The following is an 18,619-nucleotide window of genomic DNA, read 5'->3' on the forward strand; positions in this document are numbered from 1 at the left end:
CTAATTTACAAAATGAATGTGTACTGGTTCTTTGAATATGTTTGTCCCTTGAGGATGAGTTTAAATCAACCAAAAATCACATGCTCATGTCTCTAACCCAATTTCCCCTTTGTAATCTTAAAAAGGAGCCGCCCTTCACAGTGGATAATTCCGCCAGCCCTGTGGCCAAGCCTTCTCAGAGACTAACTTTAAGTCTAGTGCTTTAGATAATAAGGATATATCAGAGTTCCTAGGAGAATTACAGCATGATCTGGAGAATTTCTACAATATAAACATACATAGTAAATCAATTTAACAGAACATTTACCAGAAGTAAATCAAAGATTTATCCAGGAAGGTCCAAGAGGAGGAAATCCAGAAACCCAGTGTGTTTTACAATAAATTAATGAGTAGGATAGTACTCTGAAATTGCAAAGCTCTACTTGTTCTTGCAATTGCAAATATTATTTTCATTAACCATCAGTATTTCCTGTTTAAATCATGGAAAAAATGGCAATTAATAGGCTGTGGTACAGAAGATGTCAAATGGAATTAAAATAAGGAAGGATATCTTCTGCAAATAACATAAAGATTACAGTAAAATGTTCCCTTATATTTGCAAATCAGCTAACGTTAGAAACCCATTAACTACATATTCTTGAAGCATAAAATTTTCGTAACCTTTTCACTTCATAGATTGTTTTCCTATTAACTTCATTTCGACTTAATAAGCCACTCATTTATTTCTCATTTTTCATAAGTTGCAATTTTCTCAAAATTATACATATCCTATTATAATCCATGGTAGACAGTGTGTTTATATAAAACATAAGTAGCCAAATATGGCAAAATACTTTTAAATTTAATTCCTCTAGCCTTTATTTTCCACGCATCATTGCATTTATACTGTGCAATTAATATTGCACAGCATCAGCCTTTATTTCCTCAGCCTTTCTTCCACTCACACACACTAAACAACCACAAAACTCCAATCGTTGAAATATTATGATTTTTCTGGTCTTAATTTTAATTGGAAAATGTCTGCACAAATAGAGTAACATAATTCTTCAGTGCTCTGTCTGAACTATCCAAGATGTAAGCCAGTTAGTCATATTCATTTTAACAGATACAAGGTAAATTCTTTTTGCGCTTCTGTTTTAAGAATGGAAGAATATTCTCTAGAACAGAGATTATATATTCTTCCATTCAAACTCCCCTTCAAGCACCTTTCTCTCATTACCTCCCCTAGCATCAGGCATAACAATGTTCCATATCAAAAAGTAGCTCAATTAAGATTAAAAAAAAAAAATGAATTCACTTAGTGACCCTAAAACATTTACTGCATGACATCCTCAAGAAACCAAGATACACCAAGATACTCACCTAGCTACTAGGTATGTGATCTTGACTATTTCATTCATGTAATCTCTCTGATCCTCACGTCTTCATCTTTAAAAAAAAACCAGGGTTACAAGGAAGCTAGATTAATGGAAACGGAACAACCAGGATGGAAAAAATGAGACTGTTAACACAATGTGTCCCTGAACAGTATGTATAGAAATTGTTAAATGGGAACCTAATTTGCTGTGTAAACTTTCACCAAAAACAATACAAAATATAGATTTTTTAATTAGGGTTAGCTAAAAAACAAAAGGAAAAATTCCTTCCTTTAACATTCTCTCCTTCTATTCTTATGGCTTAATGAAAATTGTATTTCTTAGACAGAAGAAAAGTAACAGTAATAGTGAAGAAATATTAACAGTAGTAGCTAACATTTATTTACTGAGTGCATATAGTATGTCAGGCCTTGTTCTAAGTACTTAACATATATTAAATCATTTAATTTTTAATAAAATTCTAAAATAATGTACTTTCTAGACTTTCAGAGTCTTTATCTTATTTTGAAGCCATTCCCAGGCAATCCCTGGTTGTGATCCTTTGAAGAGTCCTCTTGAGGTTCACCAAAGCTCTGATTTAAATCCAAAACATTTCTGGGGACTAGAATTACAGGTAGAGTCCCAATGTTCATTTGACTCAATGATCTAATTTACCAATCTGCTTGTTTCCCTCTGGGAGATTAGCCTTATTGACATGTGGTTTATTGAAAGCAGATTCAAATTCAAGTCCAGAGTCAATCCAGCTCTCCTCTTACCCTGCTCTTTCCTGTGTGCTACAGAAGGCTAGAGTTAATTGGTACCACTAGAAAATATTTGATACTTTTGGATTTCCTGTTGCCTTCCTGAACACTCCATCTTGGTCTCTTTCAAAGATGACTCCTCCTACCTGGGTCTCTTAGGAACTCAGAGTTTCATGTCCCTCCTCTCAGCACATTGGTGCCCATGAGAATCTCTCTTTTAGTTCAACCAACTGGCTAGAGCTAGCTTTATGACATCCTTTGGCAGAAAGGATTGGGCCCTGTTTTCACCTTTCCCAACCTCATTTTTCAAGATGTTTCAGGTCAACAGCAAACACTACCTTTCAGTTCAGTTCTAATCTTACAAAGCTGCATCCCCATCCTTCTCCAATTTGATGTCCCTTCTTTCACAATACTCTCTTTTAATCTTATCTTCTGACAAATCTCTTAGCTTTCCATGTGGTCAGTACCAAGCTTCAGTAAAATCTAACCCTTGTTGCTAATGAGGCAACTCTGACCTCCTTCCTAACCTCCAGTCTCTCGTTTCCAAATATATGGTCAGCATTCCTCTTGCATGCATCACCAATACCACAAACTCCATTGTCTTCCCAAATAAGCTCGCTAGTTCTCTGTGATTTTCATTTTCAGTTAATAACATCACAAGTTGGTTCCTGTTTGGTTATTACTCCCTTATCCAATCGAATGCCAAATTTATAGATTACACCTGCTAAAAGTTTTCTCCTTTTTAATCCATTTCCTCTTGAGTCCCCTGGCATGGCCCTAGCATATTGACTGACTTTAGTCTTTCTACTTTTGAGAGAGAAAGCTCACATATGGCTACAACAACCCAGTTAAGCCCAAAGTTGAACTAAAATAAGAATGAGCAATTCAGCATTTATGTAGATTCTAATTTAGAACTAAATGTTATTTCCACCAGTATTTTTAGAATAAGTTAAATTAACTCTGATAGGAATCAGAATGGGAATCACAGCTTTGCAACCACTATAAAGAATAGAATTATGTTAGGAGGTGATATAGCAACAATTTCTAAGAGAAAAAGTGTTCATTATTTTATAATGGCCATTGAAATGTCAGTTTAAATCACTTGAAGTGATAGTAGTCTTATTATTTCAACAACATATTGAGAGAGATAATGAAAAGGAATATTTTGGCATCAAACAATCTACCCCAGCCCTTTTCCTGGCTGTGTGACCTCAGGCAAGTGTCCTGGTCTATCTGATGTGTAGCTGTTTTATTTATAAAACAACAGGATTAGTCTAGATCATCAGTTTTCACACCATTTTCAAGAGCACTATAGGGTTGGAGGAGTCCCTGGGTAATGCAAATGGTTAAAGCACTTGGCTGCCTACTGAAAGGTTGGAGGTTCAAGTTCACCCGGAGACACCACAGAAGAAAGGCCTGGACATCTACTTACAAAACATCAGCAATTTAAAACTTTATGGAGCACAGTTGTATTCTGACACACATAGGGCCACCATGAGTCAGAATCAACTTGCAACTGGTGGTGCTGGAATGTTGTGGCAAGCAAGCAATGCCCTCTTCTGCTCCCCACACATCTGTCTCTCTGTCTTTATCTCTCTCTTTCTGTCCCTATCTTTCTGTCTCTGTCTCTCTGTTTCTCTCTCCCAAACACTCTATTTAAATTATTTTCATATTTGGCTATCGATTTTCCTTTTGAAGAAAAGTTTCTGCAAATCAATCCCACCTCCCAGAAAGACCCTCATATTAACTGAAATTATCAACTATTCACATGTGGAGGGCTGGAGGAGACTTCAGGCATATAACAACACAAGGTCTTGTGGTCCTCTGCTAATCACACTTTTGCCAGGTGTAAGTACCAGGAAATTTTTTTATGTGCCTCAGAGAAACAGCTTCCTCGGAAGTTTTCTTTCTTCTCTTTCCCCTCCACTAAGCTCCGCTAAACTCCCCTTGCACTTTATTATTTACCTCTTAAGATGCTAATTTAATTTAACACACATTTTTTGAGTGCTTACTGTACGGAGGGCATTTTCTACATTATTTTTAGGTATGTCTGTGGTTTATTTCCCATTCTGGATGGTCAGCTCTTTCATGGAAGTCACCCTGTTTCATCTTTTTCTTACCTCAATCCCCAGTGTCTAACACAATGCCTTGGACAGAGCACACAATAGACATTTTTGATTGAAAAAATGAAGAAACAATCATGGTAGAAGTAGTCCAACTTTCTTTAAAGATCTTTTGGTACTCAACAGCTATGATTAATTTGCTATCTGGATTTTGAATCACTCATTTGCATAAAACTGATATTATTATTAGATCCGCAGTTCCTACCAAAAAAAAAAAAAATTGTTGCCATCAAGTCAGCTCCAACCCATGGTGACTTCATGTGTGTCAGAGTAGAATTGTGTTCCACAGGGTTTTCAATGATTAATTCTTCAGAAATAGATTACTAGGCCTTTCTTCCAAAGCACCCCTGGGTGGACTTGAACCTCCAACCTTTCGGTTAACAGCTGAATGTGTTAACTGTTTGCACCACCCAGGAATGAGTGTGATAATGGATAACACACTACACATAGCCTCCAGATCTTATAGCATAACTTATCCCTGAAAACTTGGGATATTTAAGCTTCAAATAAATTTCTGAAAATTCTCAGTGAGTTTTGGGTTTATTGCAAGTCTAGGTTTGTGTCTACAGACACGAAGTTTGAACTCTGAAAGTTATTTTTAAGGTTTGATATTCAAGAACGCCCTTACTAAAGTTAAATTTTATTTCACAGTTAACAGATGCCTTTTGATCAAATGAAGACATTAAGGTGGTGGTTGTTGTGTGCCGACGAGCCAATTTTGACTCATAGTGACTCTAAAGGACAGAGCAGAACTGCCCCGTAGGGTTTGCCAGGCTGTAATCTTTACTGGAGTAGATAGCCAAGTCTTTTCTCCCTCGGAGCCACTTGAACTACCGACATTTCATTTAGCAGTCAAGTTCTTAACCATTGCACCACAGGGCTCCTTATTAAGGTAGTTAGTATTACCTTAAAATTACAGTGGTATAAGCATGTATTTCACCCAACTTTGCTATGACAACTGATGTCAAAAACAGATGAAAGTAGAGAGAATAATGTACCATATGCTGTGTTCTTTACCCTGCATCACTATCATCAGAAAGAACATCAAACGGGACATAGTTGTCTAGTTTTTCTTAAAGCAAGAAATTTGGGCTGTGTAACACACCAAAAGTTCTCAACTACTGTTTCCTGACACCCTAGAAGTCAATCTCAAATTTGATAGGCATTTTCATGAGTTAAATGAAATGATTAAGTGCTCAATCACTAGCCAAATTTTGGCAGTTTGAACCCACCCAGAGATGCCTTGGAAGACAGGCTTGGTGATCTGCTTCTGAAAGGTCATGACTTTGAGAACGCTACGGAGTTGTTCTATTTGGAATCAACTCAATGCCAAGTAACAACAACAAAGGAATCCATATAGAGAGTGTCTTTAATTCAGCATTATACTCCTAATTATGTGGATTTCTAAGGGTTTGAATGTTTGTTTCCTAATATTTCCTTATGGAGCCCTGGTGGCACAGTAGTTAAGAACTACAGCGGCAAACCAAAAGGTTGGCAGTTCGAATCCACCAGCTGCTTCTTGGCAACCTTATGGGGCAGTTCTACTCTGTCCTGTAGGGTCACTATGAGTCGGAATTGACTTGACAGCAATGGGTTTGGTATTTTGGGTAATATTTCCTTACCGATATATGTACTGTGGTTTAAAAATGCAGTAATTTAGGACCTTCTCATATCACATTATTAGCCAACCAATTTTAATGAACCTGTGATAAAATATAAGGTATCAGATGATTTTCAGCTAAGTTATAAAGGTTGTACAGTTTTGCTAGAGATGTACTGCTGCTTTAAATTCTAAAAAGCTAAAAGCAGTGAGATATTATAAATGATGGGTTATTTGAAATATTAATTACATTTTAAGACATAAAAAAGAGTAAATAATTGAAGCAATGTGTGCCCAAAATAAATCAATGGAAATTTGAAAAATTCAACCAATTAACTGCCTCTGTTACCTGTACTTTGCCAAGGAGTCGATTTGAATGATTCTTCTTTTCTGAATTAGACTCTTAGACTACAAGGCAAATCGTTACATAATTGTTAATCATTGCGTTTCCAAGATTTATCCCTACCAAGTTTCAATAAGGTTGTATATATTTTTATACATTCATGGCAATTAAGATTTATGGGACCCACTTCTCTACATATTAATAATAATAAAGCATTCCAATGAAGACAATCTGCAATTTAATGTAGAGAAAACCAAAGACCCAGGTGCCCTTACCAAAGAAATGTGTACATTTAGAGACATAAATGTCAAATAATAAATAGCCTGTTGGAATCTTGAAATTGTAACCTTAGGCTAACTATGTTTAAAATGAATTTTAATTGTTTAGATTAATGATTCCTAACTAGAAGACAGGAGCCCTGGTGGTGCAGTGGTTAAGCATTCAGCTGCTAACCAAAAAGTCAGCGGTTTGAACCCACCAGCCACCCCACGGGAGAAAGATATGGCAATCTGCTTCCATAAAGATTTACAACCTTGGAAACCCTATGGGACAGTTCTACTCTGTCCGGTAGGGTCCCTACGAGTCACAATAGACTCTCCAGCAATGAGTTTCACTAAAAGACGACGGGTATGTCCGCAGTTAGTAACATCAGTGTACTTTATCCCTTATGTATATTGGATTGGATTGAGAAACGTTGGTATAGATAATGAATATACTTGCATTTAGCAATGGAGAAATCAAAATGACTTCTCTAAAATAGGAGCCCTGGTGGCACAGCGGTTAAGAGCTCAACCGCTAACCAAAAGGTCAGCAGTTCAAACCCACCAGCAGCTCCTTGAAAACCCTATGGGGCATTTCTACTCTGCCCGGTAGAGTCGCTATGAATCAGAATCAACTTGGCAATGGGTTTTTAGTTTTTAGTTCTCTAATATAAAAATGTATAAACTAAGGACTTTTAAGTGAGTCCTAATAAGATTTAGTTGTACTATATATGTGTGTAGTCATGTTTGGCATGACTGAAATATTTAATCATTCTGATGGGTTTATACAGTCAGACCTATGACAGCCAGAACTCGACAGGACTGCCTTATTTTTCCAGGTCCTGCAAGTTTTCGACTTCAACAGTGTGCAGTCTTACTACTTTTCTATCGCTCCTTTTAGTGGAAAATATTTTAGTTTCCTTTCTCTGACAGGTGGTGCGGTGGTTAAGAGCTCGGCTGCTAACCAAAATGTCGGCAGTTCGAATCCACCAGCTGCTCCTTGGAAACCCTGTGGGGCAGTTCTACTCTGTCCTATAGGTTGCTATGAGTTGGAACAGACTTGACGGCAACGGGTTTGTTTGGTTTTCTCTGACAGGTTTCTGCCTTACACAGGTTCTGGCTTTCACAGGTTTTACTGTATCAATAATTATATAACAAGAAGGTAATAGTCCTGTGCGCCCTTCGAAACATCTCAGCTAAGTTCCTGCAAAACAAAACAAATCAGAACAACAGCAACACAAAGCTGAACTTCTATATTTCGAGTCCTTCTGTTATTCACTAGTGTATTTCTATGATTAGCACAGTGGCAAGGACGTACTAGATACCTGATAAATATTTGTTGAATGGATAAATGGAGTTGAACCTGGGTGAAAGTAATTAGTTGCTCCCATAATTACAATTCCATTGTGGCTTCTAAAAACTGGTTTAACTTTTTGTTGCTCAATACTTTCTTGAGTCTTAGGATTGGAAAAAATAGTAAAGTGATAAATCACTTGCACTGATTGCTCTGTTTTATGTGTGTTTACAGGCAAATGGACACAGTTTTGTACATATGGAACATGAAAAAGCTGTATTACTACTGAAGAGTTTCCAGAACACAGTAGACCTAGTTATTCAACGTGAGCTTACTGTCTAAATATTTTTTATAAATAGGGAAGATACGTCTAGCCAGACCTAATGTTCAAAAATAAATTTATACATAGAAACAAATTTTGCCAATTGCTGGACCAATGGCAAACATTAGTGCCAAATGTATAATACTATATGTTAGCACTGATCATCCTTAAAAATGTTAACTATATAAGTATGATGTTCATGTGGTTATGTATTAGTTTTAATTATCAGCCTCTGGCTGTGCATTGGTGCAGTTTTGTTTTGTTTTTGTTTTTTTAATCAAATTAGTTTCTTCTCAAAGTGGATTTCATATAATTTCAGAGCACGGAAGCACACACAAGCTCTTTACAGATTCTGCTCTCCATCAGAAACACTGCCTCAAAGTTGTATATGCCTTTATATAGAAAATACAAATATAAAGAGTTGTAATTCCCATAAAATATTTCTAGCACAAGGTATATGTTGGCATATATACAAAAAGAATATAGAGAAAAACAATATTTTCATAAACTAAACATCTCGGATTGAGAAAGAAAATCTATCTTAAAATAAGACTTTACTATATTGAATCTTTTTCAGTAAAAATTACATGATAATGCCTTATGAAAGTAACTGTACATATGGTATAAAGTGTTTATATTTGGTTCCATATTCATTTGCTAAATTCTCATGATACAGAGTGAAATATTTCATAAATTAGCCATTCATCTCTGGGACCTGAATAAAAATAGCGCCAGGACAAACTAATTAATTTGTTCAATGCCTTTAGCTAATTACAATACATGCAGAGTTAAGAAATGGACTAAAGGTCAATGTAGATAAATCTTTTTCTCCACAAATTTAAGCAGTGAATGATGGGTGGCAGGAAAAGTCTTACTTTATTTCTTTCAAGTTTATGTTGATTATATACTGTAGCCTCTGTAATTTATTTAGTTGTAAATGTGGCATTTATTTGTGTGTTGCTTTATCTAATTTGCTACTTTTAAATCATTCAAAATGGGTTTGGGGAACTGATAAAATTTATCATAAAGAAATACTGTTGTTAGAAAGTTATGGGGGAGTAATTAAAAAAACTTTGGTATTTAAATACAAAACTTCAAATATATGTTCTCAGAGCTGTGGTCTCCCTGTATTGTTAATCAGCACTTGTTTTGTGGGAAGAATAGAGAAAATATTTAAATGCTTTCTGTTCCCAAAATAAAATTTCAAGGCATAGAAATTTGAATCTGTCCAAATGAAGGGAAAAACAAGCATAGTTAACGTAGAGTTAGTTGTTATTAGATTAGAACTATTTTCCATTATAAATGATCACAATTCATTTTATAATCCTTTAAATGTTTCTTTGTAATATTAGTGATTAATTTTATTGAAATGTTAGTTTTAAATTCCAGAATAATTCCCTAGAGTTGGTTGTATTCATTCTCTTTCTCATATTTCCACAAAGTTCTTTTTTGTATAATGAATTTACTTTACATGCTAGTGTTTCAGGTGCTATGAGTTGGAATCGACTCGATGGCAATGGGTTTGGTTTGGTTTTGGGTATTAGGATTTTCACAATAGTATCACATACTGATGTTACCAAAGCTCTGAGAATAATATTTGTAAGTTAACTGTTTTATGGGGACATTGAAAATATTGTATTTTTGTAGGGTATATTAAAATGAGTGACACTTATTAGAAGTGCAGTGGTATTTTTTGGCAATAGAATTTGTCATGTGAAGACAAATAATACTTCACTTTATAGATGACGCACTAATTTTGATGTTGCTTTATGTCAGAATGACACTATACCATGATTTTATAGGGTTTGACACTCAACAAATGTTTAAATAATTGGCCTATTTAATGTTTCCCAGAAGCAGCTTTTAAATGCATTTTAATATATTGACAGTTTCTGATGAGAAATGTCTTTCAGAGCCTAATTTTCTTTTTTAAAACTCACTCCAAACTACAGTATCCAGCCACTATTATAGGAGGAGAATCATTAATCAAGATGGAGGCCTTAACTGGCCTCATAAGATCACTTAAAGGAAAAAAGAAACTCATGGGTTTAAGTTGGTGTCAATGAAGCATCTCAAATCATCCCATCAGTTTTGTTTAATCTTTTATGGGAGAGGTAAGAGAAGAATGAATATAGGACTTCCAAGTCTTTTTTTATGTTAAGTTTCTACATCAACCCAGGTCTTCAGGAGATGCTTCTGAGGCACAAAGCTGAGAGGATCATGATCCTAGTAGACACCGCTGCCACTCCTGATGTCACAACATTGTCTTGGGCCAGTGTTTTAATCCTTCCTGTTCTGTAGTTCAGAAATGAGGAAAAGAGAAAAGGGAATCCTGATCACTGGAAAAGAAATGTGATATGCCAGAGTACCTCATTGTCAATTGTACTGACATGCTGCAAACTGAAAAAAAAACAAATATTAATGAAAAGAGGCTTTTTTTTTTTTTTTTTTTTAGGTTGACTGAATAAAATCACTAATCACTTGAAGGAAAAGATCTAATTGATACTACAGATGACAAGAACTAACAATTCATTGATTTTTTAGTATTAATTTTTCTGGAGTAACTGTTTTTGCTGCTGCCTGAAATTAGAATCTGGCTCATGTTAACAGAAACCAAAACAAAAAAGTTAAGAGTGTGCCTTTAAAAGAAGAAAAATCAACAACAAAAAAGAAGGGTAATTCATGATGGTTCCAGTATACTCTACCTCTTGGTCTTTGATTTTTATTGGACTCTTCCTGATGAGGAAGTTGCTTATAACTGGTGGATCAGTAAGATGCAACAAAGGGGACTGAGAAAGATGAGAGGTGGGAAGAACAAAATCGAAAATTATCAGTAGAATTGCTCGTAATGGTGAAAGCCAAACAGACATTAGTGGACAATTTTTAGAAGTATTTACAAGGCTTACTGTATTTTTATGCAAGTAATGTGTAGATTATACTTTTTTTGGCCAACCACGCAACCCATCCCCCTCCCATGCTACTTTTGTAAGCTCTATGCTTCACGCATTAGGAGCCCCGGTGGCACAATGATTAAGAGCTCGGCTGCTAACCAAAAGGTTGGCAATTCGAATCTACCAGACGCTCCTTGGAAACCCTATAGGGCAGTTCTGCTCTGTCCTATAGGGTCACTCTAAGTTGGAAGCAACTCAAGGGCAGCAAGTTTTTTGGATGGTTCGCGTTATGTGGGTGGGTGCATTATTTATGTGGGCACATTATTTGAGAAAAAATACATATTGTGTCACAAAAGCTCTTTTATGATAATCCCAGCCTTGTAAACAATACAAGTCACCTAAACAAACATAATAATTTCAAACTATAAACGTATTTTTGACAAGTAATACTCAAAATCAGTATAATATACAATATATACATCATGCTAATTCATTGCTCATTGAAGCCTATATTAAAAAAAAAAAAATGTGTCCCAGCTCCTTGGAATCGTAATCGCATTGATATCAAACAATCACAGTTGTTTCTGGGCTTTCCTTTGGACTACCACCTTCAAAATGCAAAATAGCTTTAAAGAGGGGGTGACAAACCAGCATTAATTTGTTTCTAAGATGCTTACAAACATATTACTAATATAATTGCTTATTTAAAAGTAGGACTAAAATATCTTTACCAGCAGATTCAAAGAGAAAGGAGAAGATTCAGAGAAGGGAAATACTGATGAAATTAGATATATATATTCAAGTATGAAGTGAAAAGTATCTGAATTTGCCAAAATGTTTAGAGGAAGGAAACCAGAAAACTATTTTCTTTAATCATAAAGTCTATTTACTATCTCCACTATAGTTTAAAGCTTTGGAAAACATAGTGTACTAGCCAAGTTGACTTCTCATTGGCATTTAACGTATTTAAAAATTTTCTGCACCTTGTTGGCACACAGATGGAGAATGTCTATTGCGATAAAGATGAATATGCCGTCATCAAGAGGCAAGAATACAACATAACTAGATAAAAAGCCAGGTTGGTAGAGGACTACCACTCTAACTCTTTGGTAAATTCAATCATATAACATGTTTGACTGATTCCTGACATACCAAACAAACAGTAGGTTTATTAAAATACTGAGTCAGTCAAAAAGGCAAATAAACCCAGTAAGTTAAGAAGATGATTCCTTTAGTATCAAAAAAAGCAGGGTTTAAGTTCCAGTTAGAGAACAAAGTTCATCTCACAGAAATGTTAAATCTTTCCGAGGCCTAATTAAGTGTTCATCAATCCTCAAGTTGGTAATGTGCCCACTCCTATGGTTGGAGCAACCTGATCTTCTGGGAATGGAGGGAAATCTTCAGATTTGAGATCACTTGCATAAACTTTTTTCTTTAGCATTACACCTGCTTTCCATTCCAGGATATTTTCCCATCAACCAGCAAGACCATAATGTAAACAAGTATACATTATAGAAAAATAAAATAAAATGTGCGCTGTGGAAAAAATAGAAGTTGTGGGCTATGGAAAACATGTGGATTAATATTACAGGAGATCCTGGGTATTAGCTCTCCTATGCATCCTCTTAGCTCCATTTTGATCTAAAATGTTGCTATAATGTATTTTCTGAGACACACCCTTGTTAAAAACTAAGGCAGATGCAATCAAGTTTTCTAGTAATACGCTGAACCTTCTGAGGGCATTTCTGTTTCTAGTATGTAAAACTGACCTCTCTTCTTTGCTGCTGTTGCTGCTATAAATCCATCCCCATGCTGCTCCAAAGGCAGTGGATGTCTGCTTCTATCCTGCTGAGACAAGGATAAGAGGGCCTGTTGGAGTTCTATGTATATTCTGAGACCCTTGAGTATCAACTCATAGCTCTAGCTTCCAGTTTGAGTACAATTTTCTTGAATGATCAGGGAATCTGGTGTAGAATTAACCAAGGCCCAAAAGTGGGGCATTTACCCTGTCTCTGACAACAGCAAACAAAGCTAATGGACAAGGCTGTGGGTGGCAATGGCTTAATAGAATGGTGTTCCATTTCTGTTTTTAAAATGGTAGATTTTACCATAAGAGGGGAAGTTCTCTGAGCCTCCCAGCTGATTGTGATTGGGATGGGTTCCAATCTTCCTTACCTTTAACACTGTCTAGAAGAGAATGGTCTGGAAACTCTCTTGTGAGGGTGAAAAGTGTCCAACTTCTACTTTGGAGAATTCACAGAGATTTCAGAAAAATGGAAGGGGCCATCCACACTAAGGTTTTATTTTTTAAAAATACAATAAAATATAGGAATATTGAATCTCCTGGGCTTTTAACTATGCGATTATCTTCATCTGAGTTAAGAGCGTTTCTATGGGGAGTAAGGAGAAAAAACCTGACAGAGGGGAAATGATTCATTGGTTCCAACTGTAGAAGTAATTTGTTCATCTGGTAGGGTTGTTTCCAGTTGGATTCTGCTATAATACAGTCAGCTCCTGCTTTTTGTGTGCATTGAGCACTAAAGAAGATAAGAAGGGGGTCTGAATATTAAGCAGCACAGATGAGAAGGGTAGCTCTGCAGCTCTGTCAATACCTTCCCAATCCTGGGCTACAAAACACTTTTTTTTCTCCCAATTTAATTAATAGAACACCTCAAAGAATGAAAGGTTGTGAAATTCAGGCAGTGTGTATGTAGAATGCACTAAAATCCTGTGATTCTTACTATTCTGGGGTAGGAACCAGTATAGGCCTGACCCAAAGAAAAAACCATGGTCAAATTTCCACAGGTGAGATTTTCAAAACCTAGAATTTTTTGCTTTAAAAAATTTTTAAGCTGGTATAATTTTCAGTGGGTGTAAGAACTGGTGTTCAGAAAAAAAGTGAATCAGCCAATTTTTCTCTAATTTTGAAAACATTTTGTTTTCCTTAATACTATCACTGTTACTCAAGTGTTATTTTTGCCAGTTTTGTTCCTTCTTTAAAATAACATGATGAGTAAGCAGTCTACAAATAGCCAGGTGTCTCTACACCTAAAGTAAGATACGTTAGTTTACAGGGACTTTTATTTTCATCAGTGAATCCCCATATTTCCTCCATAGAAAAACAATTACTGTAGCTGAATTTCAGATGCCTAAGGTATGCCATTCAAAAACTCAAAACATTTTGGAGACTTTATTGAAGAATATAAAAAATATTAAATGAATGTTTATAAATAACAAAATAAATATTTGTTGAGCATCAACTACTTACCCAGCACTTCGAGGGATATAGCATGGTCTGCTCTGCACAGAATCTCACAGTCAAGTGGAAAGATGAGAGAAGTTCCAGAACAAAGACAGTACGAGGCAATGTGGTGAGTCCCTTTGTTCCTGGCCTCAGGCAACCCTATTGCCAAAGGAATCAGCAACTGTTTCTAGTTAGCATGGTTGTTCTATGTGGAGCTACAGATATGTCTCCCTACTGGGTCTAGTGGCCTTTGGTTACTGTGAACCCTTGCTAGAATTTAGGGCAACACTTGATGTACTAGAAGTGGCAAGGGCGGATACCTTACTGGACAAGATAAATAGCAACCAGAACTCCTTGCATCTCTGGAAAAAGGGCCAGAATTATGACAGTTTGTTTGTTCTATAGAGGAGAGGGATACATGATGAAGAATGGTATCCCTCAACCTGGCCCAGTACCATGTCTATGTGTCTCTGACATGATGGGGGAAAGATGGAAGTCAGTACTTTAAAAGACATGGTTGAAGATATTCTCCTACGTTGAGTGTCCCGAAAGGGTCCCTTCTATGACCACTGCTTCTGTAGACTATCAGAGAGCATGGGAGTTCATTCAGCTGGCTACATTTCATATTTGTTTACTTCACTTCCTTCAGCGGAGTGAAGAACATTGTCACTGCATGCTGTTCAACCTATCACATGAAAATATTGTTTGACGAGGTTGAATCACACATATCCACCTATCATTACCAAAAAAGCAAACTCATTGCCTTCAAGTTGATTCCAACTCATAGAGATGCTATAAGACAGAGTAGAACTGCCCCATAGGGTTTCCAATGAGTAGCTGGTGGATTCGAACTGCCAACCTTTTGGTTAGCAGCCACGCTCTTAACCACTGCGCCACCAGGGCTCCTCACCTATCATGAACATCTATTTATTCTTCCAAGGAAGTTTTGAGCCTCTGAATCTAAGAATTGTTTGTTTTTTCTTCACCCTATCCAGGTAAAAACACATACCCAGTGTTTTAGACTCACAGAGCGCCTTACTTTTCCTTGAGTACTTCCTGTGCATTTCTGTCTTAGCCTTTGCCCACACTGCTCTCTCTACTTGAATGCCTCCTCTCCCTATTCCCTTTCTAAATTATAAAAATCATATGCAACCTTAAATAATCAGCTCAAACAACCCTAATCTTAATGGAAAGAAATTTCTCTTCCTTAGCACCATCATATTGTTTGTATATTTTTATAGTATCTATCATATTACACTCGAAGTCACAGCTATTTGGTATTTGTTCTTTCTCTCCTATCAACTGTAAGCTCCTTGAGATAGAGGATCAGGCACTAGTAACAGAGGCCTTCTAAACAGAAGAGGGTACATATGGTTTTGCTTGCCATGTATCTCTAGTGCCTATTGTGGTGTTAGAGGCATAGTAGGTGCTCAGTAAATATTTGTACAGTGATTAAAAGGATGACAGGCCTAACATGTACAGGCACTTAATAAATACTGAATTAAACAGGAGGTTGACATTCGAATGGCATAACCTTAAACCACAAACCTTTCACTTTTTCAGTGTCATTCACCATTCCTAAATTTTAAAAAACTCTCCCTATTCACCTGATATTCCTCCCCTCCTTGGCATTTCTTCTAAAGAACTGTCAGGTCTTTTATGCTGTGCTTCAGCAGTTGTGTTTAAGTTCCCTTTTATGTTTTCTGAAGACCTTAGCAATGCCCAAGGAGTTTAAGAAGTGGATGTTGTTCATTTAGTTGGAGTTCATAATATCCATCCTTCTGATCTGTGAGGATCTTGTTTCTCTTGTACGAAGAAGTCACACATATAGATGTCAGAAATCTCCCGGAGAAATGAATGCATGAGGTTGAACTCACAGAGTCATGGTTTTGGTCTTACAGGCCTCTTAGAGATAATCAAGCCCAGTCATTTTACCAGAGTCCTGGAGAAGTGAAGTGACTGTAAACTAAAGAGGCAAAATTACACAGTTGAGTCTGGTTTCAGACCACCTTTTTATTTAAGAGTCTTCTCCTCGTACATTGCAATTTGGTATATTACTTTGTCTATGCTGTTTTTAAAATTTGGAGGTGTGGAGAATAGTGAAGGGTGTTGTGAGAGGGGTAGAGCTAAGGAGCAGTAGTTTGGAGGAGACAGTCTCCAACCCCATATCACTTCTAAATTTAATCAAACCCGCTGCCTCATGCTGCCTGTTCTTAGCTAAAGAATAGTCTGTCCATAGGCCATTGGCCACAGGCAGCACGACAACGTTTACAGACTGCATTTTGGCATTAATTCATGAGCAGATCCAACCACCTGTATCCCCAAAGTGAAAATACCATATACTCCCATCAAAATTCTCAGGCCACTGCAAAGCGATAGAATTAATACGACTATTTAGATTGTTGTTGTTGTCAGTTGTCATCGAGTCAATTCCGATTCATGGCGACACCATGTGTGCAGAATGAAACTGCTCCATAAGGTTTTCAAGGCTGTGACCTTTCAGCAGCAGATGCCAGGCTTGTGTTCCAAGGTACCTCTGGGTGGGTTCAACCTGCCAACCTTTCAGCTAGTAGTTGAGCGCTCAACCATTTGCACTGTTCAGGGACTCCAACTATTTAGACAGAACACAGAAAATCAAGGTTACCTTTGTGAAACCACACACCCTTTCTCAGACTTCTATAGAGGTCAGAATCTGGCCTGCTGCTCTTAAAGAAGAAAGGGAGCGTGCTCTTTATATTGCCGTTAGCGTTAGCTTTGTTAGACCCTTCTCTTGTGTGAGCTAAAAAAAAAGAATCCAGCTGCTTAAAAGAAAAATGGTATCTAAGTAGAGAGAGCACTTAGGTAGACAAGATCCTAACAACAATCGCTTCAGTATCTCATGGGTCTTTGATTTCCCTGCAAGTAAAACATTTTTTTATCTTTTCTCAAAAACATCTCTTACATTTTTCTCTTCAGGTTTCATAACAAACTGACTCCAGTATTGAGTGAAATATTCCCAAGCATTAAATCTATTTCTCATCTACTACTTTGCTTATGATTTCTAATAATACTAGTTACTCCATCCTGTTTCTGTCTTTTAATTTCTTCGTATAAGGAGAACTCACTGTCTGTATTGGCTGATTATGGCTTCTTTTCATTAACTTTTTGATAGAGAAGTCATGAGTCTTCCTTGAAGGAAACTTCAATCATCATTTTATTTGATAGTCTGATGCCTCAAACTCTCCAGAATAAATCCTACTATTGACTTTTCCTGAACAACAGAATAGTCTGCCCAGTTTCTATGATATGGTTGATTGTGTTCTTCAGGTAATAGTATGGTGTGGGCCTTTATAAAAGTGTACCATAGAGGGATGTGTGCAGCACTGTACTTACTACATGTAAGTATACTATATGTCTAAAAAAAAGGATAAAGCCCATTCACTGGAGTTTTTAATACTGTGCTCATAGGACCTGCAAATATGAGAAGGAGCATGTAGTTTTATCCTCTAGAAAACAGAAATAATCTTTCCCAAAAAATGCATACGCCTGCTAACCTGAAGTGGTCTGAATCTCCTAGGCCATTAGTCATTCAGGAACTCTCACAGACTCATTACATTTTTCTCAAATGTTTTAGGAACACAGAAGTGGCTTCTTCAGTGCCTTGGCCTGCCTCTGCTGTTTGATCTGTCTCCTTGTCTTTCAGTCCATGGCTGATTGTTTTAGTGTAATACTTACTCATCACAGAAGAAAACCTTATGAAAATGTAAAAAGTTAGTTCCAGGAACACAAATTCATTTTGTTTAAGAGTGGGAATTATTTACCAAGGAGCTTAATTTTATCATTATTGTCCAAACTCCACAAGAAGCCACAGTAATTATTGTGTACTTTAGTTCATGAACATGGGATGGGAAATGAAAATTATAGCTATAAAATATTTGACAAGTGTGGAAGTCAGCAAATCAGCACATTTACTCTCCAGGGATAATTAGCACACTCACCTTTGCTTTTAAACAACTGGATCCTGGTTATGTTTTAAAACTCTAGGGCTACTATTTGGTCTTACAGCCTGTTCTCTGTATATTTACAACAGGAAAAGAATGCCAGTGTCTGAACAAAAATGAAATGAAATAGTAACCGAGGAAGTGACATTAGAATAAGTGGGTAAGAGTAAGAGCGGACTTGAGGGCTGGATGAAGGATAGAAATATTTAATAAGTTTTTAAGGGAGTAAGAATGAGAAAGAGAAGAGAAATGGGATAAAGGACTGATAAAGAAGAACAGAGTGAGAAACTGGGTAAAAGAAATCAGACTTAGATTCCGGCATATCCTCTGGTTACTTGGCCCTGCTGACTATGAAAGACAGTCCCAGAACTCCTTTCCTCTCCCTCTCTGCTCTCCTGGCCAAAAGAGTGATTTTTCAGCTCTTCTTGATGACTGGCCTTCTTCCT

The 18,619-nt window shown here is 36.7% G+C and overlaps 1 protein-coding gene across 2 annotated transcripts in view; it reads left to right on the top strand.

The window, feature by feature from the left end:
- The window catches only part of LRRC7 (leucine rich repeat containing 7), a 348,184-nt gene extending 338,976 nt beyond the window's left edge, over positions 1-9,208 (top strand). For both annotated transcript variants that reach the window (XM_023730981.1, XM_023730986.1), the window contains one exon: positions 7,971-9,208. In XM_023730981.1, the coding sequence (XP_023586749.1) occupies positions 7,971-8,078 (108 nt within the window). In that variant the 3' untranslated portion in view covers positions 8,079-9,208. The remainder of the gene's footprint in view (positions 1-7,970) is intronic.
- Positions 9,209-18,619: the final 9,411 nt, after the last annotated feature.

Source organism: Trichechus manatus, unplaced genomic scaffold (genome assembly GCF_000243295.1).
Source record: "Trichechus manatus latirostris isolate Lorelei unplaced genomic scaffold, TriManLat1.0 scaffold00003, whole genome shotgun sequence".
NCBI lineage: Eukaryota > Metazoa > Chordata > Mammalia > Sirenia > Trichechidae > Trichechus > Trichechus manatus.